At 53.9% G+C, this 21,431-nt stretch overlaps 5 protein-coding genes across 5 annotated transcripts; 1 reads left to right on the top strand and 4 right to left on the bottom strand.

Annotated features, from left to right (window-relative positions):
• Window positions 1–2,176: 2,176 nt before the first annotated feature.
• Window positions 2,177–4,332, bottom strand: MONBRDRAFT_5934 (uncharacterized protein; the record flags this gene model as incomplete). Its single annotated transcript, XM_001743413.1, has 8 exons — window positions 2,177–2,401; window positions 2,484–2,639; window positions 2,923–3,009; window positions 3,147–3,289; window positions 3,423–3,542; window positions 3,801–3,858; window positions 3,999–4,163; window positions 4,282–4,332. The coding sequence occupies 8 exons, from the start codon at window positions 4,330–4,332 to the stop codon at window positions 2,177–2,179; spliced, it is 1,005 nt and encodes a 334-aa protein (XP_001743465.1).
• A 1,795-nt stretch (window positions 4,333–6,127) lies between these two features.
• MONBRDRAFT_14321 (uncharacterized protein) lies at window positions 6,128–7,009 on the top strand (the record flags this gene model as incomplete). Its single annotated transcript, XM_001743084.1, has 2 exons — window positions 6,128–6,544; window positions 6,629–7,009. 2 exons carry the CDS (start codon window positions 6,128–6,130, stop codon window positions 7,007–7,009), a joined length of 798 nt encoding a protein of 265 aa, XP_001743136.1.
• A 1,173-nt stretch (window positions 7,010–8,182) lies between these two features.
• MONBRDRAFT_31295 (uncharacterized protein) lies at window positions 8,183–14,378 on the bottom strand. The gene is made up of 19 exons (XM_001743414.1): window positions 13,836–14,378; window positions 13,457–13,608; window positions 13,236–13,297; window positions 13,021–13,125; window positions 12,661–12,880; window positions 12,483–12,557; window positions 12,204–12,295; window positions 12,002–12,104; window positions 11,811–11,896; window positions 11,398–11,676; window positions 11,039–11,244; window positions 10,827–10,912; window positions 10,641–10,727; window positions 10,356–10,487; window positions 10,210–10,261; window positions 9,656–10,132; window positions 9,136–9,511; window positions 8,968–9,016; window positions 8,183–8,882 (listed from the first exon to the last, which is right to left on the bottom strand). The coding sequence occupies exons 1-19, from the start codon at window positions 14,194–14,196 to the stop codon at window positions 8,283–8,285; spliced, it is 3,600 nt and encodes a 1,199-aa protein (XP_001743466.1). The 5' UTR covers window positions 14,197–14,378; the 3' UTR covers window positions 8,183–8,282.
• A 793-nt stretch (window positions 14,379–15,171) lies between these two features.
• MONBRDRAFT_17710 (uncharacterized protein) lies at window positions 15,172–16,771 on the bottom strand. The gene is made up of 6 exons (XM_001743415.1): window positions 16,653–16,771; window positions 16,098–16,152; window positions 15,894–15,976; window positions 15,668–15,728; window positions 15,480–15,558; window positions 15,172–15,351 (listed from the first exon to the last, which is right to left on the bottom strand). Exons 1-6 carry the CDS (start codon window positions 16,710–16,712, stop codon window positions 15,246–15,248), a joined length of 444 nt encoding a protein of 147 aa, XP_001743467.1. The 5' UTR covers window positions 16,713–16,771; the 3' UTR covers window positions 15,172–15,245.
• Window positions 16,772–17,560: 789 nt separating this feature from the next.
• Window positions 17,561–20,449, bottom strand: MONBRDRAFT_23070 (uncharacterized protein; the record flags this gene model as incomplete). The annotated part of the gene is made up of 10 exons (XM_001743416.1): window positions 17,561–18,044; window positions 18,161–18,234; window positions 18,362–18,547; window positions 18,675–18,741; window positions 18,811–18,881; window positions 18,917–19,251; window positions 19,485–19,554; window positions 19,649–19,884; window positions 20,050–20,216; window positions 20,334–20,449. 10 exons carry the CDS (start codon window positions 20,447–20,449, stop codon window positions 17,561–17,563), a joined length of 1,806 nt encoding a protein of 601 aa, XP_001743468.1.
• Window positions 20,450–21,431: the final 982 nt, after the last annotated feature.

Below are 21,431 nucleotides of genomic sequence, written 5' to 3' on the forward strand. Positions count from 1 at the left end.
AATTTGATATGTGGCTCAGCCACCTGTTTCTAAATGGGATCACTGCGTCGCGCCAGCATGTCTGTAGCAGTTGCTCCTTGCGCAAAGGCACGCACGCTTAATAGCCAGCGGACCGTTTGATTGAAGGCAATCACACCAGGCACCCTGCGACGGCAGCCCAACGATTTCTCAGATGGCGCGCGGATGCAAAGATGACGACGGATTCTTCGGGCATGGGATTTGGCCATCGACGAGTGTCACGGGCGTCAAACCAGCAAGGCGCAACATACCCGCGTACACCCCCCGGCTGTGAAAGGATTGCCGATACGCACTCTGCATGCGAGAGAGGAATGTTGTTGTAGCCATATCGAACCTAAGCAAGGTGCGAACAATTAGCCGCCGCACATGCAACAGAAGACGAGGCACAGCTGACTCACCAAATCCTGGTGCACCACGCTAAATGCACGTGTGGACAGAGTTCCGGAAAGGTTGCGATCCAAGACCTGTGTGGCACGGCAAAGAAAAATGAGAGAGCTCATGGATGCAAATTCCGGTGGTCTCAAAGCAAGATGGTTGGCAAGCAGAGAGCTATCCGACCTGCCAAACACCAACAAACTGCGTAAAGAGACGCGCAGTCCGGTCGTTGGCGTAAATGTCGGCCAAGAATCGCCCAGCGTCCTTCCACCTAATGGCACATATTTACAACCCAGCAAAACACATGTTTAAATCGAGGCAATGCACATCTGCAGCCTCAGCGTACAAAACCCCCTGCACTCACCAGGTCAGGTATACTGCATGTGAGACGTGGGTCTCATGACGAGCCTAAGCACGCCAAGACACGAGATGAGCAGAACGCCAGCACTTTGCATGCAATGCAACACGGGTATAAGTATTGACCGGACAATTTATTTTTTGTCGTCCTGTCAACGAACAAGTTAGCATCAACACATAAAACACATACCAGAGCCTCAAAGGCCTCGTTGTTGCGCACGTAGAGCCCAAGATCATAACACAGGCTACGAAACTCAACGGCTGTGAGATGACCGGCCACTGCCTTTGCAAAACGTGGAAAAGCTGCTGATGCCGCTTGCATATATGGCGGTTGATCTGTTACGGGACCCTTGCGCTCCCAGCGCCGCTTCTATACGTTACGCCAAACACGCCAAAAGGCAAAAGAAAAAAAAAAAAAAAAAAAGAGAACAAGTTGTCCAGGAATGATCGGCCATGTGAGACACAGGGCCAAGTACTGCAAGGCATTGTGTTTATTGAGATTCGAAAACGAAGAAGGAGCGCCTACCATGGAGTAAACCGAATGCGATCGAGCCCTGGCCGTTTGCTCGCTTTCCTCTTCAACCACTTGATCCAAGATTTCTTGAAAGCGCTGAAAAGGTACACTGGAAAACACAAAATTATAGTGAGACAGGCGAGACATGGGAGCGGAATACAAGTGACATGCAGGAGCACAGTGGCAACTGTTCAAGGGCTGAGAAAGCAAGCGCGCAGGAGACAAAGAGGCGAGTGACACGCCACGTACGAGCGACCCAAAGCACGCAATTGCTGGAGTTGGGCGTGCTCTTCAAGACCCATCACACGACACAATTCCTCAAGGTCGTTAATGCTCAAGACGCTCGGGGAAGCCTGGCCTGTGCGCTGCAACAGCGGTATGGCCGAGACAAAAACAATTGCCGGATCAATGAGTTGAGAGCAATCCGAGTCAAAAAGAAGGAGGCGGGGAGGACAGTTCGACGGTATCACTGACTCGCTCGAGCGCGCGCATGGCAAAAGAATGTAGGCTGCGAGGCGAAGGCGAGGGCTACACCAAACGAATGCAGATGAAAGAGAGCAGAGGGGCGGGGTGTCAGCAAGCAGTAGCATGGGGGCATGAAGAAAGAGACCCCTTGGGAAGCAACGCACCAGGGCTTGTCCGCCGCGCGGGCGTGGAGGTGTTGAGATATCCGCAGTGGGGGAGGCACGTCCATTGACAGAAAGCACGCGGGAGCGTGTTCGCATCAGTTCCGACTAGAGCGTGGTGCACATGTCAGATTGACTCAGCCAAGCCAAGACCACAGAGCAGAGCAATTCGTTCCGTGGCAACAGTGACCAACTTTTGGGGATGAGGGCACAGATGCAGGCTCAAGGTCGCGCTTGATCTCATGCCAATTGGCTAACATGAACTAAACCCAAAAATATGCGATTATCAGCCGGTGAGGTTGTTGCTGGTCGAGATGCAGGCGCTCAAAGCGATGTAACCCCCGACCTGAGTGATGGCATTTTGAGAGTGCACGTCAAAGAAGGGTTGCGCTCGCGCATCATTACTGGCGGGCGTGAAGATGGTGGGGCCGAGACAGGTAGCCAGTGCTTCCGCCGACATCAAGTTGGATGCAGTATGCTCCAACACGCGCGCAAAATGATCAAAAAGAAACTAAGAGATCAGGTCGTCAGATGAAAACATGAGGTCGGAATATGCTGAGCGTTGACGGAATGTTTGACAATGATACACAAACCTTGAGTGTGTCGCGATTCTCCTTGGGTAAAGCTTCGATTGTACCACGTAGTAGGCGCATGCGCGACATGTGGTCGGCCTGAGATTGAAGCCGGACATGGCAATATGGAGCAAAGGGGTGAATGCTATCCATGCCAACCGAGCGCTGTATTATTGGCTGCAAGATCAATGGCAATGAAGGCTAGAGCAGACCTGTTCACCCGCGGCCTGTAAAAAGGCTTTGTAAAGCTCTGAGGTCACAATGGGCTCCGGTAGCTCACGCAAAAACTTTTTCAACAAACCAGTGACGGCAGATATGCTGGGAGCTTCGTTTTCCGTCACCTACTCGTAGATCAGTCATCAAAGTCATCAAACAACCTCCGGAAGCTGTAATTGGTCCCCCAGTAACTTTGGCGCTCAATTGATTGTGGTCGGGAAGGTGTTGGCAAGGGAAAGCGTACCTCGGCTTCGTGGGCAGAGAGCACAAATTGTTCGGCTAAAATGTCAATGATGCGCTTGTTGCCGGCTTTACGATACAAGCCTTCCTCCTACGGCAGGCCAACATGAGACCAGTGGCAAGAAACAAGAAATACAACCAAATATCGAGCCGGGTTATCAACGTAGCAAAGTGGCCTGTTATGGCTGTGAGCATCACGCAAGTCCAACCGACTACTGTGCGACGAACCTGAAGGCCACGCTGATCGATTTCGTACACGCATTTGGTGATGAGGTGGGGAATGGAGCGTTGCTCACGTCGACAAACATCGGCCAAGGGGAGTCCAAAGAGGTTTGATGCATCATCGAAGGAAATCGACATGAAGAGCCGGCCTGAGCGTTATGCCAGCAAAAAAATGGTGCGAACAGATCAGAAAAAGGGTGGGGTGAGCGATCATCGTTATTCGATGGAACACAAGATTTTCAGCGTAATCAGACAGTAACATGGGTGGACGCGGCGGCTGACCAGCTGGCGAAAGTGACATATTTAAAGCCTGTTCCTTCCCATCGATCAGAGCGTGCAAGTCGATGCGGGCAGAGGCCATCTCGCGATCTCGATTATGCTTGTGCTTGCTCTTATCTCGAACTACGAGGCAAAACATCACAAGACATGAGCAGGGGGGTCTCGAGTCCAACCCGACCGCCCACCATGTCCTTCCTTGCCACCAAGTTGTGACGCGAACGAGGGAACACTGCACAAACTTGAGACTTGAAGAACTTCGCCATTAGAAAAGCCAGGAATGACAATCTATGCATGGACAAACCACGGCGCGAGGTTGGATCAACCGATGGCATGAGTCAGACTCGATAATGGATCGTGCGACCCAGGCAAAGTTGACTGTACCTACCGTCTCGTTCCATTCGGGGCTCAGGGTTTTGCGACGGACAACCGTGCGATAGCGCTAAGGGTTGGTTGTCACAGCAAGTAGCAGATGCATATGGAGGTGATGCGCACGGGTGTCAAATGAGCGAGTTTGTCGCAAGAAGTTTGAGCGGGACGCTCAGCTCGAGCAACACGTTTGTTCTGGAGGGCGGGACCTACACGTTGATCGCCTCCGCCCACGACGCGAAGCTCGCAGTAGGGATCACACGAGGCACCAACAGGCAGGTCAGTGGCGTGAGAAACAACAATGTGCAGTGTTCCGCTCAAGCCCGTGGAGGCACTGTTTTTGACAACGTCCATGCTGGCCGGGGCAGAGCTGCGTTGCTATGGATAAGAAAAAGATGGTTCCAAGACGAGGATGACACGATGGGACGACGGGTCCCAAAGGTGAGGACGAGTGCGATTGCTGAGTTGGGCGGAAGCTGATCCAAAGGCGACTGACCTTGCGGCCACCCGTGACCATGCTGCGCAGGGCCCCGAATGCTGACGCCATGGTTGGCTTGCTGCGAGAAGCGGGGGCGGCAAAAGGATATGTGCGGCGGGGAGATGACGAGGCCCAACGATGCCGTGACGGGCGGCGATGGGGATTGGAAACGGGTAGATCCATGTTCATGGCATGAATCATATCCACGGGAGAAGACAGAGAGAAAGAGAGAGAGGGAGCATATGAGCACAGGAGCCAGGGTTTGCGAACAGCAATGGATGGTTGTGGACAGCGGCTTGTCGATCATTGCTCGCTTGTCTGGTCATCAAGGAGCTGGCCAAAGGGAGGAGAAGGAAGCGGGGCAGGCTTGTACAGCAAGCATGGGGCGTGTAAATTGATATGTGTGTGCGTACCTACACGAGAGCTTAGAGGTAAGACGAGACACCAGAATGATTATTTGGCTCGAGCTGAGGGAATAGAGAAGCTGTGGTGGCGATTGCGCTTATGCCATGATGCTGCAGGCGAGCAGGCGTAAATTCATCAAGGGGGCCACTACGCTCGCAGCCACAGATTGATTGGGCGAGGCGAAAGCGATTCAAGGCAATGGTGGCCAAACCTTGAAGCCCGGTCCGCAGCAAGAGGAAGCACAAGGGGGTCACGATCAAGGAGTCGAATGCAGCTCGATGGAAAACAATGACACGGCTCGAGCAGGCTCGACGGTGTATTGTCACCAGTTTGCGGCCGCGACGTGTCCTCTTTGTGATCGCGGAAGCCAGCGTCCACTACGAAGAAGGAAGCAGTCGCAAATGAAAGATTTGGGTGAGGAGCAGCTGTTCTGAAGGCATGAAGGGGCATCATCGCACGCGCACCGTACCTTTGCGCATTCAATCTTGAGCCGTCCACAACAGGTGTATGGGCCTTATTGCATGTCCCCCAGAAGACCCGTGAAGGATGCAGCCAATCGACTCGGGTCGTGATCACTCACTCGGGCCACATGCACACACACCCGCGCGCGCGCGAGAGAGAGAGAGAGAGAGAGAGAGAGAGAGAGAGAGAGAGATGAATTGGTTTGAGAGAGAGAGAAAATTATTTCAGCTGCATGCAAACAAAAAAAAGCTTTTTGAGGTTGACACGCAATGGCACCTTGTTGGGTTATTGAAGCGTGTTGGGGGGTTTTTGCAGATCTTATATGGAATGTGAAGGTGAAGCAAGCTTATATGGTCACATGGTTCTCGTTGTAGAAATAAAAGTTATTTTGTTGTTCACCCATATCGGCTGGAAGTGAGTCTAGACTGCAAATGGCAGCGTCACGCTTTCCCAACACCCGGCCTCACACACGCACACACACACGCACACGTGTGCAAACGAGGCAGACTTTGAAGACGGCTCACTTTGAGACGAGAGGCGTTCGGTGCTCCTTGACCTGTGTGGTTGAGAGCTTTCCCCACGATCATCTCTTGATCCTGCTCAGAGCCGACATCAAAGTGCTCTTGGTTCGAGGTGCTTTGCATCGTCTTCTGCTCGCGTCCCCCCGGCTCGGCAGCCGGGCGTGTGTCAATGTGTGTCTCGTGTTGTTTTTTCGCAAACCCTCGACCATCCAACCGCCAGCGGTTGAGCCCAGGCCATCACAGGGCTGTTGTGTCTAGCATTGGCATGTCGACAGTAGTAGCGAGCCTGGCACACACACGCACTCACACCCATCTCCTACCTCAGGGTAGCGCAGCGAGCACCGTTCAGAGCCTTGCATTTGATCATCGTCTTTTTCACTTTGGACTCTGCCTTGTAGGTGTAGCCTTGGCGTGCAGTACGCCGCGCCTGAACGACGGATATGGCTCGCTAGCGGAATACGGTCCTGGGCGGCGTCATGGACCGCGTTATTCTTCACTTTGACCTCGACTGCTTTTACGCTCAAGTACACATGGTTCAAGAGCCGGAGCTACGCCTGAAACCGCTTGGAGTTCAGCAAAAAACCATCTTCGCCACTGTGAATTATGTCGCCCGCGCGCGTGGCGTGCCCAAAATGGCCCGGATCAGCGAGGCCCAACGCATTTGTCCCGATATTGTCATTCGCAATGGCGAAGACCTCACGGACTACCGTGAAGCCTCGGAACATATTTTCGCTTTCCTGCAAGAGCAGTTTCCACATTGCCCAGTTGAGCGGCTGGGTCTGGATGAGTTCTTTGTGGATGCCACCACCCCAGCGCATGCCCTCTGCTCAGACGGCTTCTGGTCGCCAACTCCGCACTTTCATCTCACTGCCAGCCCCAACTGGTGTGGTCATGTGATAGAGGGTCCCGAGTCGTTGCCCATGCAAGATTTGGACACCCCTCACCCTGACCCAAAGCGCGCCCACCTATCTCAACAGCCGGCCGCCCACGCCGCCGCCAATCTCGCGCAATATCAGGCATTGCGTGCAGGAGCACAGCTTACCGACTGGGCTCGTAAGGAGCTCAAGGCCAAGTTTGGCTACACCTGCAGTGCGGGCATTGCTGTGAACAAATTGCAAGCCAAAATGGCTGGTGAGCTGCACAAGCCCGATGACCAGTCCTGCCTGTTGCCCCGAGCAGCCCAGGCCGTGATTCTGCATCGTGGTCTGCGGCGGGTAAGCCCCGCCCCACCTCTGCTTGCATCTTCCTCGTTCACAGACATGCCCTTGAGAAGCGTGGACTTTATTTTTTCACGTCTTTTGATTGTTGTTCTGTTTTGGCTTGGCTTGGTTGTCTGGCGCGTCAGGTACCTGGCCTAGGCCGTGCCATGTTCAAACGGCTTCAAAAAGTTGACTTAGCATCCGTGCCTGCACTTTTGGGCGCCACCCATGAGCAGCTGGAGTTGGCCCTCGGCCGTCAATCGCAGGAGGCTTGGCGTCTGGTCCGTGGTATTGATGAGACTGGTTCGTGTCTTTGCGGGAATCAGCCACTCGAATTTTGGCTTTTGGTCGCCGTACTCGAAACCGCGCTCTGGCTCATCTGCCCCTTCCACCCCTGGCTTGCATAATATGTGCACGTAGCTGTGCAGCAGACTGGGCCGCCCAAAACCCTCAGCAATGAGGACAATATTGGCCGGACCTCGGACATTGCGCATGTCATGACGCGCTTGGAGCCTTTGGTTCACCGTCTACTTGCACGCATTGTATGTCTGACCGCCCAGGCTCGGTGACCCTCTTCGCGGACCGGGCTCTCATCAAAACTTTTTTCGGCAGGATCACCAGTATGAGCTCTACCAGCGCCGGCCCCGCGTCCTGCGCCTCTCCGTGTGTGGGGCTCGCTACCATGATCGCGTCAGTCGACAAGAGTCACTTCCTGCATCCGTGCTCAGGATGGTGCGTTCCGCTTTGACGCACGCATCAGCAGAACCAGACGCGCGACCCCGCCAAAAGTGATGAGGGTCTGCTGTTTCAATGATGTTAGGCGCCGGGGCCCCGTGCTGAAGCTATTCTAGATCGCTGCGTGCTACTCCTTCGCAAGCTGAAACCAGAACCATTTGTCATCTCGGTCATCAACGTGGGTGTGACCTCGTTTGATGACCATCGAGCGCCACCCGCAACCCACCGACTGGACCAATACTGGACGACCGAATCCAACCCCGCACCCCCCACATGCCAGACTCGGCCCCAGGCTTACCCTCCTCTTCAACTCGAAGGCGGCGAGAACGTCGAGGAAGAGGAAGACATTGAAGCCCTCTTTGAGGACGAGAATGCAGCTCTTGAATGTTTCACCTGTAACTCTTGTGGGGCTTGCTTACCTGAATTCTGTCGTGCAGCACACACCCTTTTTCATGCCGATCAAGTTTGAGAGGAAGGCTCGTATTTAATTTGGCCAACTTGTGCCTGCCTTTTGTTCATTCGTATACGTTCTGCTCCAACCCCACTGACCTTTGTGCGAGCCGTGCTTGTGAGTGCCGACTGGAAGAGTGTTACTTTGAATCGATAGTTAGATTGTCTTTCAGAGCTCATCATCTCATTGAGATGCGAGCATAAACACTTTCAAGATTGTAAACAAAAGTCGGTAGGATGCAACGGTTCAGGACTTGTGGTGCTTGCCAGAACGGGCCCGCGTTTTGTGGTTCGCCTTGGAGCGCTGCTCTGCCACTTCCGAGGACTGGATGGAGGGTGCGCTTCGAGATGGCTTGTTGCTTGGCAGACCCAAAGTCTTGGCTGTCGTGCCTGATGTCGTGGAGGCTTTTGAAGATGGGGTGCGTTGACGACGCGTCGTCCTCTCTGAGCGGACGGCACCCTCCTGCTGCACGGCAGTGTGCGTCGAGCCCTCTGTCGGCTGGCTGCGGGAGTGAGCACTGGCCGCGGTCTCGCGCTTGAGCTCAAGGAGCGGATCCTTTCCCACGCCTATGGGAGTTGGTGGCTTAAAGGCTGGGGTAATGAGCTCGTTACCCTCAAGGTCGAAGAAAGCATCGGATTCCATTTCATCGTCCGATGCTGAATTGCCTTCACTCTCCATATCATCGAGGTCGTCCTCCTCGCCCTCAATGATGGTTGACTCGGTACTTGGCTGTCGTTGGCTGAACCTTTGGGTTTGCGGCATGGCAATAGACAGATTGGCGAAGCTGCCATCCTTCGTAGTGCGTGCCAGCCAATCCTCGATCATGGCAGGGGAGAGCATTACAGCCTGCGAAAAGCCGGCACAGCACAGAATCAGTCATGCCAAAGCGCTGTGAGGTGTCGCCTTGTTGGGATGAAATCTTGGGACTTACGCCCTGTGAGCTACGTTGGATCTCACGCTGAAAAACGGGAAAAATGCGCCTGCAGGCAGTAACGACAAAGCACGGCCCCATCCACGACGTGAGGATGCAACTCAAAGAAGATGCCGCAAGAGGCGGGGTGTCGGGATTAAGTCCAGGCGTTGAACGGCCTTGACGTACCGCGTCAAAAGGTCCTGGACCATGGGGCGAATGACGGGGGCGCCGGCCGAGTTCAGGCCTTTGCCCGTCACAATGACCACTTGGGAATAGATCCCCGGCGGGGTTAGCATTGAGGGACGCCACACACCATCAAAGGCCGCGCTGCTGCCAGGCACGTTCCAAGCCCGTGTTGGGCGCTGGGCTAGAGATGTTAAATCTTCGTCTTTGAAGAGGTTTGTCAACCCTAGCTGAGGCTTGCGGCGATATATTTGCGAAGCCAGAGCAAGACCCAGCGGCTGGGCATCAGGCTGCAGACGAGTGTACTTTTGAAACAGAGGACCGTTGACATGCTGATCCGGGATAATTCGGATTGAGTGCCAGTCCTCTTCAAGCAAGGCTGCACAACAAGGAAGCAGATATCGTTAGGTGAAACACCAAAATCCGAGCGTCCTGACCAATGAGGCGAGGTCATGGTCCCAGGGAAGAATACACCCATGTTACGTTGGCAAAGCTCTCACACATATTGGGTGAAAGAACATACCGGGTTTGGGTTGCCCCGCACGAAAGTGCGAATAGCGGTATAAGGCTAACTTGAGATCTTCCATAAAGGCAAGAACCGCCATCCGAGCCACGGGCATGGAAAGCAGGTGCAAATCAAGTAGACCCTCGCGCACTTTGGCAGTTTGGAATTGAAACCCGCCGTGTTGGCAGGCATCGCGCCACAAGGCCATACCCAGGAGGGCATGGTCAGCTCGCTTCATGGGATCAAGGTTGGCCAAGAGCATGCGAAAGCCCATTGTATCTGGCGCAACACGATGTGACAAGCTCATGTACCAGAGGTACACGGCGTCCACAATGTGCCCACGAGCTGCATGTCCGCCAATCAAAATAGAGAATGCGGTCGTCGTGACCGACGCGCTCGTGTGCTTTTGCAAGTGTTGGCGGTAGTGGTGCAGCATTGTTTGCACCTTGCCCGTGCGGCTCAGCACATCCAAATAATGCAAATGCACCACCGGATCTGCAAACGCCCAACCAGTTTAGCGGCGAGACAGGTGCAACATGGGAAAGGTGCGCAAAACAGCTTCGGCAACGCACCATCATTGCGCACCAGCGGAATGTAACTATGCGCTCGAGAAAGGTCGTGTACCTAGGAGCGCCACAAGGGATGGGTAAGTTTTCAAAAGGTTGCGCAAAAACATTTATATCAGCAGTCAAACGCTCCAATGAGCAGAGGGACATACGATGGAGGACATGCGCAGGGCCAGCGTCAGAAGCTGATTGCTTTGGGTGTCATCAAAGCGTGACTGGTGCCGAATGCTCGCCAAGCCAAACTTGTCAAAGAAGTTCAAGCCGGCCAACACCAGCTCTCGGTGCTGCGTGAGCCAGGCAGGCAAGGCATGGGATTGCAGAAGCATGTGAACTTGAAAATGAATCAACCCGACTATGACGCGACGACATCTAGCAACACACGCGACAAGGGGGCACCAACGGCGCCCTTCAAAGAGCGCACAGCAGTGGAAACGCACATCTTGATAAAAGACGCAAGCACTCATGATGGTACGAAGAACCTCAAAGCGTAGTGGGTTGCTCGTAGCTTCATATTCCGAGAGCACCTAAGAGGAATCAACGATGAATCAGTCCAATTGCCATGATCGGTCATCGTTCCAACGTCCAAGAGCTGGACGGCCATGCGACACGAGACGAGACCCAACCTTGAGGAGTTGCTGCTCAGATCCACTCTTGGCGAACAGGACGAGTGCATCTTGCGAATCGTTGAGTCGGGTTTGAATGTCAAAGCCTGGCACATACCGCAGATGATGAAACACACTCTTGAGTGAGAGATATTACAAACTATTTCCGCCTGCTCGTGCCCCTTGATTTATCGAAAGGGAGGCAATCGAACAGTCTTGAGCGTGCAACCAACCAGTGGTATTTTTGGCTGCCTCGATCAACAAGAGGCAACGCCGATACGAGTCGCGGGATTCTGCTCCTTTCAGGCGAGCGCCTTGTGCACAAAGCAGCGTCACAACCTTGTCCATGTTGGCATCGAGTCGGGCCCGCAATGAGAAGGGCCGTGCGTGTGACACCTCGCGTTGCAGTGCCGATGACAGAACTGGAAGCCGGGACATCCTACTACCCGCCAGCAATCGAAAGTTGGGCGTTAATCAGGTCTGTGTAATGAACATTCATGGGCATCACGGGAGGGCCCGTGCAAGCCGAGACAGAAAGAAACGCAGCATGACATGAGTTTGCCCTATGTCAGCTGTAGTCGTGTGCACGCACCCGATGTCGATTTCAAAAAGGCCTGCCACTTCAATCAGAGCCTCAATGTCCTGTTCATCCGCCAGACCAATGCACAGGCGATGCCAGCCGCGTCGGTTGAAACCAAAGCCAGCAGCCACCATGGCTTCGGCTGCAGCGCGGATGCCAATGTCCGCATGCCGCATGCAAGCCACAATGTCACCCGAGAGGGGATGAAAATGTTGCCGCTGGTCAGCAGGGGAGTACTTGGCTACCAGCGGATACAAGGATTGCAAAAGGCTGGGCGTGTCAATTTCAAATCTAAACATTAAGTTTGGGAGATGTCGATCGAAAGCAATGAGACCGAGTGCAGGTAAGCAGGTAGACGCCAACATGAGACACGTGTCTGCCTTGGCTCCTCGCGCCAAAAGGACACGCCAAGGGCGCAAACAAACCGCATTGGTTGCTGCAGCAACGCGATTTCTCTGATTAGCTTGGCCAAGTCAGCGGCCGGGGGAAGCCTGTCTTTCTCGGCTAGGCGCTGCATTGAACCAGAAACAAAACGACTCAATATCAGGACATCTCCAAGGAGTAAAACATCGACGTAAACTATCAGAAAGTTGGCTATGCAAGGCAAGGTACACACCTCAAGAGCAACCATGCCCCGCTCTACACCCAAGTCTGGATGCCAGTCTGCGTGACGAAGCAATGAGCATTGCACCCCTGCGTGATTCCGCAGCAGGGACAGCCTGGAGACAAGAATAAAACAATGATACCCATTGATTGGCACTGAGAAAGAGCGCGGAGCCAAGTCGGTTCGCGACCACTCGGGTGCTGCGTGGACTTACCCGCCCAGCATGGCCAAAAGGTTGGAAGCGTTTGCTTCCAGAGAAGCTCGAACACGATCCCACGAGAATAGGACAAGGGCTCGCAGCGGTGACTGCCAAGCGATCAGACGCCCCGAGTGGACAGAGATGGAAGCAGAAGCAACGCAAACCATAAGCATAAGCATATCCCGTGGTAAGTATAGCGTCGAACAAACCCTCAATCTTTCTTCCCTCCTCAAGAAAAGGGGCAGGCAACGAAATAAATTATGCCCAAGAACCAGGAATGTAAGAAGGACGAACCCAAGTGGCTGGGCTAAGATGCATGGTGGTGGGGTCTGAGCCTTCGTCCAACTCCTCGGCCACTTGGGGTGCATGCTATGTAGCGATAAGAAGTCACGGTACAGAGTGAATTTGAGAAAACGCAATGGCGGCACATGGCGTTAACGACGAAGCAAGCCTGACTGGCAAGTCAGCGGACCTTGAACGAAAGCTGGGGCGTGGCATCTTGGGATATGAAGGTGTTGTTGCCAGACGGGTTGGTAGCGCCTTCTTCGTGAACCTGGCTGAAAAAGCCAAGTTCTTTGTCGGTGGGCAACTCGCTTTTTGCGTCAGCTTGGGGCAGAACAAAGTGCCAGCGAAAGGTGCCCTGGTCGGTAGTTTCATTGGAAAATTCCTGGGCCTCAACGCTAAAGGAAGACCTAAACCAGTCGAGAAAAAAAAAGGTCGAGCACATGTGTAGTCATGAAGAACCAGGAGGAAAGCAAGCGTGACACGGTCTTGAGCAAAAGAGAAAATTGGGGCAAGAGCAAGGCGAAACGGGGGTGAAACGAAAACTCACTCGTTGTTGTGCATGCGCAGCTGTTGAACTGGAATAGTGGTCAGGTACATTTCAGCAGCCGACAATTGGCTCCATTTATCCGTGCTCAGCACGTGAGAATTACCCCTACCAATTGCGAGGCATCCCGCAGTGAGGTGTAGGGCCAGAATGCATCACACGGCGGGCTATGCAGTGTGTGTGTGCGTTCCAATCCCTGGATGTTGATGGCGACGTACGATATAAGAGAGGTGGTTACAATAGCCACTTGACGGGCTGTGAGGAGGCTGCGCAGGCTTTCCTATAAACAAAGGCGTAGTGGTGTGCGTGGGCATTGCAACAATAACAAGAGCGACAACGACGCCAAACACATGGCTGTGAGCTTAAAGTAGAGGTGGCGCGTTTCCAAGCGGGCACAAAAGAAGGCTTGCACTCGAGCAAAGGGGCGGGAGGGACATACCGGGCCTGCATAGGTGCCAGCAAGGGGTGCTAAGCGACCAAGAGTAGAACGACATTGCCGGCACACAAGGGCAGGTGCACCCTTGCGTCTGGACCACTGGGAGGGATCGCTAAGCGCAAAATCATGCTGCTTGACCGTGCGCGCCGGCAGAGCTGGACGCGCCAATCAAAAAGAAACAAGCACATGCACACACGCGTCCACAGAGAGGGCAAGTAAGTGAGCGAGGGACCGAGTGAGCGGGTGATTGAATGGGTGAATGGATGAGGAGAGACTCGCTGCAAGTTGACAAGTTTGAGCAGACAACAGGGCAGCGTGCAAACGTCACCAAATTCGGCAACGGTGCGCGGGTTTGAACACAGCTGCGTGCGGGGGAACGCACCGCGGGGCCCAGCCAGAACGATGCCCAGGTTGTGGCCTGTATGATCTTGATGGCGTACAAAACTAAACCCCGAGGTATCGCTGAGCACAGTCTGGCACTTGCGACACCGAAGATGAGAGCGTGCGAAAATGGGGGTCAGGAGGGCAGAACGCAACCGCTTGAGCAAGCCGTCCTGGCTTTGCGGGGATTGGTTCAGATTATTTTGCAGCTGTCGCTTGATCTGACTGCCAAGTTGGGACCGTTGGTTTGACAGCCACCGAGTGGCCATGGGTAAATTAAACGAGCCCCCGCGCGCTGGCTGGCTGACGGCAGGGTTGGGCCAAATGGGCTTGGCCCATGGTCGCAGAGCGAGTGCCCGCATGACCCGTCACGCCGGCACCAAATGGGAAGGCCGTGGCCAAAACGCAACGCACACAACCCGACGGTTTGACTTCAGCTCATGGTTACGACGCTGTTGGAACTCTCATCCGACCAAGTGACTTGAAGCGCGCCACCGAGCGAGCAGTGCATGAACCGGTGTTCACGCGGTGGCACGACCGATCCTGCGCCAGTGTGAAATGCATTGACACGCGGGAACAGACAAGAGAAGAGAGAAGCCCAAATTGTCAGAGCATTTAAAATTCTGACATTGGAAACCGTTTCGGTCGTTTCGACTTCTCAGTGCCATCATGGCAACCAGGATGCATCCATCCGATCATCTCTGGCATGTCTCATGCGATGCTTTGGAGGAGGATCTTGCTCTCAGGGTGCCAACAACATGGTCTCTGATGGCCCATTCAGGGTGGTTGTCCATGGCTGATGGTTGGCACTGAAGAAGAGTTGGTATCAAACCCACCAGACTAGCAACATGCCTTTATCAACATGGACTGTGAATTTTTGAAACATGTTTATGACATTGTTTGCATGAGGCATGGGGAGGTGCCAGCTTGTTTGTTGGTTTGATGAATGTTTAACTTACTTTGCGAAGTTGACATGTGAATCACAGGGCTTGTGTTTGAGGGGTGGCACACCTTGATGATCTCAGCATGAAGCGGCATGGGAAAGAAGAAAAAAAAAGGGCTGATGGGTTCTTGGTTGATGGGTGAGATGGAGAACGGAAGCTCGAAGGCATGGTGGATTAAAAGACGAGTGACAAATGAGATGGGAAGCGGGCAGGGGTAGGGAAACAGAGGCAGTGCATGTAATAAAAAAAAAGAGTAAAAAAAGAAGGAAAAGAAAGGACAGGGCAGGAAAGGACAGCAAAGGATGCATATTTGAGATGCGAGAGGGGGAGAGGGAGAGAAAAAGAGAGAGGGAGAGAAAGAGAGAGAGAGAGAGAGAGAGAGAGAGAGCTCTTCGGTTCCTTTTCTTTAAAATTTGGTATGGGGGAAGGCGAGAACAAGGGAGAGGAGAGCTGCTGGATCACCAAACCTATTGGGCATACTTGACGGTCCATTCACGAGCCGTCTTGTTGTACTTTTCACGATCCGTCTTGTATACTCGTGCAATCTCGGGCACCAGAGGATCATCGGGGTTACTGAAAGCAGCAAAAGCAGTGGCACAAGACAGACGTGAGTGTAGCGTGCGAACCGACACCGTTTCCAAGACGAGGGCCTGAAATAAACCACCACGAGGACGCGAAGAGTACAAAAGCATTCAACTTACGGGTCTGTGAGGAGAGAGCAGATCGAAAGGAGAACCTTCGATATCGTCAGAGCTGGGCTCCACTGGCCCTTCAGAATGTCTGTGTCCAACAGACAAAAGGCAGGAAACAAAACCAGAGTGGCGTGAGGCTGAACCAAGCCATGGTTTCGGCTTTGGAGCAAGTGTGGAGTGGTGGCACCACGACGTACCCAGGCAGATACCACCGTTCGAGTTGATGTTGGGGTGATACACCTTGGTCGTGAAGCCAACCTGAGACCCAGGAGAATTTGGGGAGAATTTGAGGAGGGGGTGAGGGTGCAAGCAACCGCCATCATCAGAGTGACAACCCTGAAGCAACACGGGCCTGGCTCCACGCTTCGACAGTAGCGGCACAGAAAGCCTCTTCGACAAGAGTCGCGCAACCCCGTCACAAACCTTGGGGGGCTTGAAGGGATAGTCTGCGGGAAAGTGAATATCGAGGAAGAAAACGCCGCCCTGGTACGGACTGTCATGGGGGCCTGTGCAATGCCGGTGGAGTGCATGGACGGGTGAATGACTTCAACATCCGGACACATCAAGAGACATTGACGATTGGCCATTGAGCATTGGGTATGAGACGTGGCAAAGAACCGCGCGTACCCATGATGGTGGCCTGCCAGTGGAAAAAGTCATCGCCAACGGGACCGGCCGAGCACTACAAAACGGCATGACACAGCAAGCAAACAGCAGGTGGCTCATGAGTTGTCCACGGGGAGCGCTTCTCAAGCTGGCTCTACAGATGGATAGACACCGCCAGTAACCAAAAAAGAGGAGCCTGGCGAATATTGCAACACGCATTGGCAGGCGGAGCCCACGCCCCCCTCATGACGACTGTTGTGTCAATCAATCCCTCGCCTCGGGTCCCACACCAGCGCAAGCATCCATCAGCAAGGTGTCCAGTCAACACCCAAGCTTATGATGAACAGGAACAATGGCAAGCAGATGGCAGGCTTGGGAAGGAAGAAAAAAAAAAAAGGGCAGCGGTTCATTGAAGACTGTTTTCGATGGCTCACAAAGCAAAAGGGCAACAAGTCAACCATTCAACCATTTCTGCCTCCCACCACCATCCCACACGAGGGCAGCGGGGGTCATTTGACGACGGCTAGCAAGCTCAAGGGCAGCGGCGGCTCGCTCAAGCAGCCAAGGGTCACCAACCTGTGCTGGAGGCTCGCGCTCAAGGTCTTTGAGCTCACGGTTGATGCGCTTCAACGCCATGGTGCTCTGATCAAAGAGGGACGCGGGTGGAGGGGGAAAAGGGGGAAGGTGTTGTTGGTTCAACAAGAAAACTGCAACTTGGTAGTGGTCGGGCACGTAACGTGGTGGTGACGGCGCTTTGTTGTTGCCTCAAAGGGTGGGGGGGTGGCCGAGCACGGGAGCGTTGCACGCTTCTGCACGCTTCGGTCGAGAGGGCGCTTGGCTGCACCTGATTGCGCCATCCTTGATCGGGTGCATGAGAACCGTGGCTGCGGCTGCCGTTTGTGGGTGAAGGGATGAGGAGGCGCTGCCGCTCGTCGACCATCTTGCCACCGCATCATCATCGTCACATCACAACACAACACAGAAGAACAACAAGCCGAAACACGTTACGCTACAAGGTTACGTTCTTTTGTCTTTCACTCGGACTAGACCTTTTTTAGCTCTTTTGTTCTTTATGTTGTTCGTCTGCTCTCACTCTCGCTTCTTTGCTGACAACAGCCCTCCTTCCTTCCCGAAGAAGGTGCGGTGCAGCCAGTTGGTCTATGGTTCAAACCCAAAAAATTATCCTCAAATGATTCTACAAAAAAGAAAAACAAAAACTCCCCCTTTGAGGTTTACATGTGCATGCATAGCCAACCTTATCCATTTGGTGCTTTTTGTATGAAAGTTGAATGACCTCTCGAATATGAAGAAAAGATGACAAGCTCGGCTCGATTCACATAGAGTCGTCTCTATTGCAGCGACGACCTCTGACCTGCTTCTTAAGGGAAGAAAGCTTCAAAGTTGGGGGCACCGGCCACTCAATGGTCAAGAAAAGCCTATGGACCCGGATGTGGACCGTTTCCAATTGGCAAGAAGATGTCTGCTCAAGCTTGATCCGCAGCCTGGGTCTCGCGCTCCCACAAGGCGACAAAGCGCGCAAAGGCCCGCGGAATGACCTCGTTAGCGTCCCAGCCCAAGGAAGTGGCCACGCTCGAGGTCATGCCAATCACGTCCGAAAGCGTTTGTGGCCGTGAGGAAATCCAGTGCGCGGCGCTGCGCTCCCCCGTCGGTGTGCTGTTGGTTGCATTGGTGTAGCACGGCTTATCCCAGGGCTGTGTGCTGCAGCATGGTCCAGCCAGCATGTCCAGCTTCTGCAGCTCCGGGTCGGGAATGTTTGCCAGTCCATCAACGACGCGCTGATATTCAGCCAACAAAGAGTCAACCAAGACGGCATGGGCCGACACGTTGAGGGCCATCTTCTCCCCGGGGTCCACCAGCAGATCAAACACCAACGGTGGTTCAGCCGCTTGAGGCGGTTCGTCGCAATAGGCACACCGTGTGAAACGATGCAGTTTGTATCGTCCCCGTCTGCGATTAGAGCAGCGCAGATCCCGGGCACGGACAAAAGTCAACCCATGAGCGACAAGGCGCATGGCGATCACGTGCGAGTGCGACTTGGATGAGCGAGCGTTGGAGGGACTTACCGCAGAGCCATCACGGTGCGGCCATACATGTAGATGACCGACTTGTTGGCATCCTCGTACGTCGTGTTGACCAGCTATCATCAACCCAGCCCTTTTGTCAGTCAGAGCATCCCACATGGACCAACAGAACAAGCGACCACCTCCTCTGTCTGACATGTGCCGTGCTCCGATAGAAACACACACACACACACACACACACACCTGCTGCGCAAAGCTAGTGCCATCAAGATCCAAGGGCACGGCATCCTGCTTCACGCCCGCCAGCTCAGCAAATGTAGGCACAATGTCCAAGTGGGAAAATACATTGTAGTTGATAGAGGCCACGGGCACGTGAGCGGGCCACCGCACCATGGTTGGCACGCGTAGACCACCCTCCCAGGTGGTGCCCTAGAATCACGTTGCCGGACACAGGTGGTGAGAGACATGGGTCATTGAAATGAAAGTACGAAGATAAAAGTCAAATGCGTGCCACATTCTGAATCCTTCAACGAAAAAAAAAAAAAAAAATTCTAACCTTGCCACCAGTAAAGGGTCCCGGTGAGCCACCATGCGTCTGCTCCTGAACCCAGGGCCCGTTGTCACTGCACCAACGATGCACGCATTCCAATGTGTCGGTGAACCAGAGCCGAAGGCGTCATCACTCGTCACACCAGAACACACACACACACACACACACACACACACACACACACACACACACACAAGCAGTAGCCGTCACATGCTACGATCACAGCCCACTGACCTGGAGAAGAGTACCACCGTATTTTGCGTCAGGTTGAGTTGATCCAGTGTTTCAAGAATACGACCCACGCTGGCATCCATCTCTTGAACCGAGTCACCGTAAATGCCACGCAGTGACGTGTTCCGGAAACGTGGAGCGGGGTGTTGTGGCACGTGAGGCTGGTAGTACGTCATCATCAGCAGAAAAGGGTCCGAGTCCTGTTGTCGTGCCTGCAAAAAGTCGATGCCCTGCTCCGTCATTTGGTCCGTGAGTGTGTCAAAGCTAGCTGGCTGCTCAATAATTTCCTCGTTATGGTACAGAGGAATAGGAGGAATGACTCGATTCAGAATTGGCACATCCGCAAAGCCGCCTACAGAGCAAGCGTGCTGTGTCAGAGCTGTATCCCAAGTCACGGGAGAATCAGAGGCGTTGTCGACGTACCAGTTACGGCGTCCACTGCAGAAAAAACGATTTGAGAAAAGACATCCATTTTTTTTTTTTTCAGACCGAATTCGGGCAAACAAGGAACAAAGCATGCCGTGAGCCGGTAAGATGGAGTAGCATCGTGCCGATGCACGAGGCAAGACACTCTTCGTCACGCACTGTCATTTGAATAAGGGATGCCATAGAACTCATCCCAGCCACGCTGGGTGGGCAATGAATGTTTGTGCCCCTGTCAGCGTCGCGCAAGCGTAATGAGCGGTGCCACGTCCTGGCAGAACGACCCAACGTGCCCGTTTATCACAAGCGCAGTTCACAGTACGCACCAGATGCCACTTGCCCACCAGCTTGCTGCGATAAGGTTTGGGGGCCTTCTTCAAAACAGCGGGCAGTGTGGTGCGGTTGGGCAAACCACCATCGGAGAACGAAAAGAACACACGCAGCTGAGGCCGCAGAATGTCGGTGTAGATACCATCTCGCGCAGCAACACGCCCGGTCATGATGCCACTTCGTGAGGGCGTGCACACCGATGCACTGGCATAAGCCTGCTTTAGAATCGAACCTATGAGGGCACAAATGAAGCCAAAAGCGCGGGCGTGCGTGAGTTTGAAGAACTGTCAAGCTGGCCATCCTGCAGCTGAGAGGGCACAAGCGTGGGTCGACAGCACCAACCCTCGCGGCCAAGGCGATCAATATGAGGCTACGCGCAACCATTACAAGGTAAGACAGTGTGAGGACATGCCCCTGTCATGGGCCAGCCTTGCCTCCTCCAGAGCCGAGGCATGGGGGCCGTAGTGAAGCACAACTTGGCGCACGTGCAGGCGACCGTCACTGGGCTGGCGCAGGCGTACCGTGTAGATGGAAGGACTGCCAAAGAGGCTCACGTCTTCATAGCTGTGGGGCAAGCACAGGGGTGTTATACAGAATGAGCTGGGTGCATGGAGAACCCACGGCCATGGCGACGTCGGTGGGTTCGTAGAGGAGGCAGGACGAGAGGGGCGCTGAACAAACCCAAGGTCGTCAGCCAGCAAGATGACAAAGTTGGGCGGATGGCCGCCAAAGCCACTGGCACTGGCACAAGCCAGGAGCACGGCGCCAATCAAGGCTGTGGCAACGGGAAGCGACATGTTTATGGCAGGGCTTGATGTGACACAAGACCGAGGCATGAAATTGACTACTCCTGGCTCGAGAAAGAGCTGGTTGTGCAGGAGGAAAATGCCACCGTTGGTATGGTTTCAAATACGGGTGGCTACAACTCAAGCTTGTCGTCGGCCCACCGATCTTGCACGCGCTGTCTAGGCGAAGATGGAGGCGGAGGTGGTGCGCACAGGTGCACATGCACACATGGGAGGCTGAAGAAAGAGCTCCAACGCTACGACCAAGAATGAACGTCCTTCGGCCTCGTGAAAAAATTGGTCCCATTTCATTGACTGCACGCGTAAGACCGTTTCGTCCTCTTTTTCCTTTTTGCAAGTTGTGTGAAGAATGTTGTACATGTGCATGATAGTGTGTGTGTGTGTGTGTGTGTGTGTGTGTGTGTGTGTGTGTGTGTGTGTGTGTGTGTGTGTGTGTGTGTGTGTGTGTGTGTGTGTGTGTGTGTGTGTGTGTGTGTGTGTGTGTGTGTGTGTGTGTGTGTGTGTGTTATCTGTCTGTCTGCCTGTGCTCTCCGTGTCTCCCCGTGTCTTTCCATGTCGGTCTGTATCTGTTTACATGTTAGTGTGCACACACATTTGCCTCGCCTGTGTCTCGGTTCTTGCGACAAATACGCTCAGCAAGCACCATGGCGAGCATCATGAATTGAAGCGCGTTGGCTCACAGAGCCACCAGAACGCGCGCGTGCCCAGAATCTCACATCCCAGTGCTTGGATGACGAAAGAAACAAGGTTGAAGAGGAAAAGAGGTCCTCACTGCTGGCATATGCATGGCCATTACCAAAACGGGGTCCAGGAGCTACCATCCGCCGGAAGCAGCTCCCCACTGATGAGCAGAGCCACATCGACGATCCACCACACCCCAAATCCACCTACATCATCAAAAAGAAGAATGGTGCGCCCAGACGAGAGGCCACCATGTCAGCCAATGCATGATGATTCGAAAGGCCTTCCTTGC

This window comes from Monosiga brevicollis, genomic scaffold (genome assembly GCF_000002865.3).
Source record: "Monosiga brevicollis MX1 MONBRscaffold_3 genomic scaffold, whole genome shotgun sequence".
Classification (NCBI taxonomy): domain Eukaryota; class Choanoflagellata; order Craspedida; family Salpingoecidae; genus Monosiga; species Monosiga brevicollis.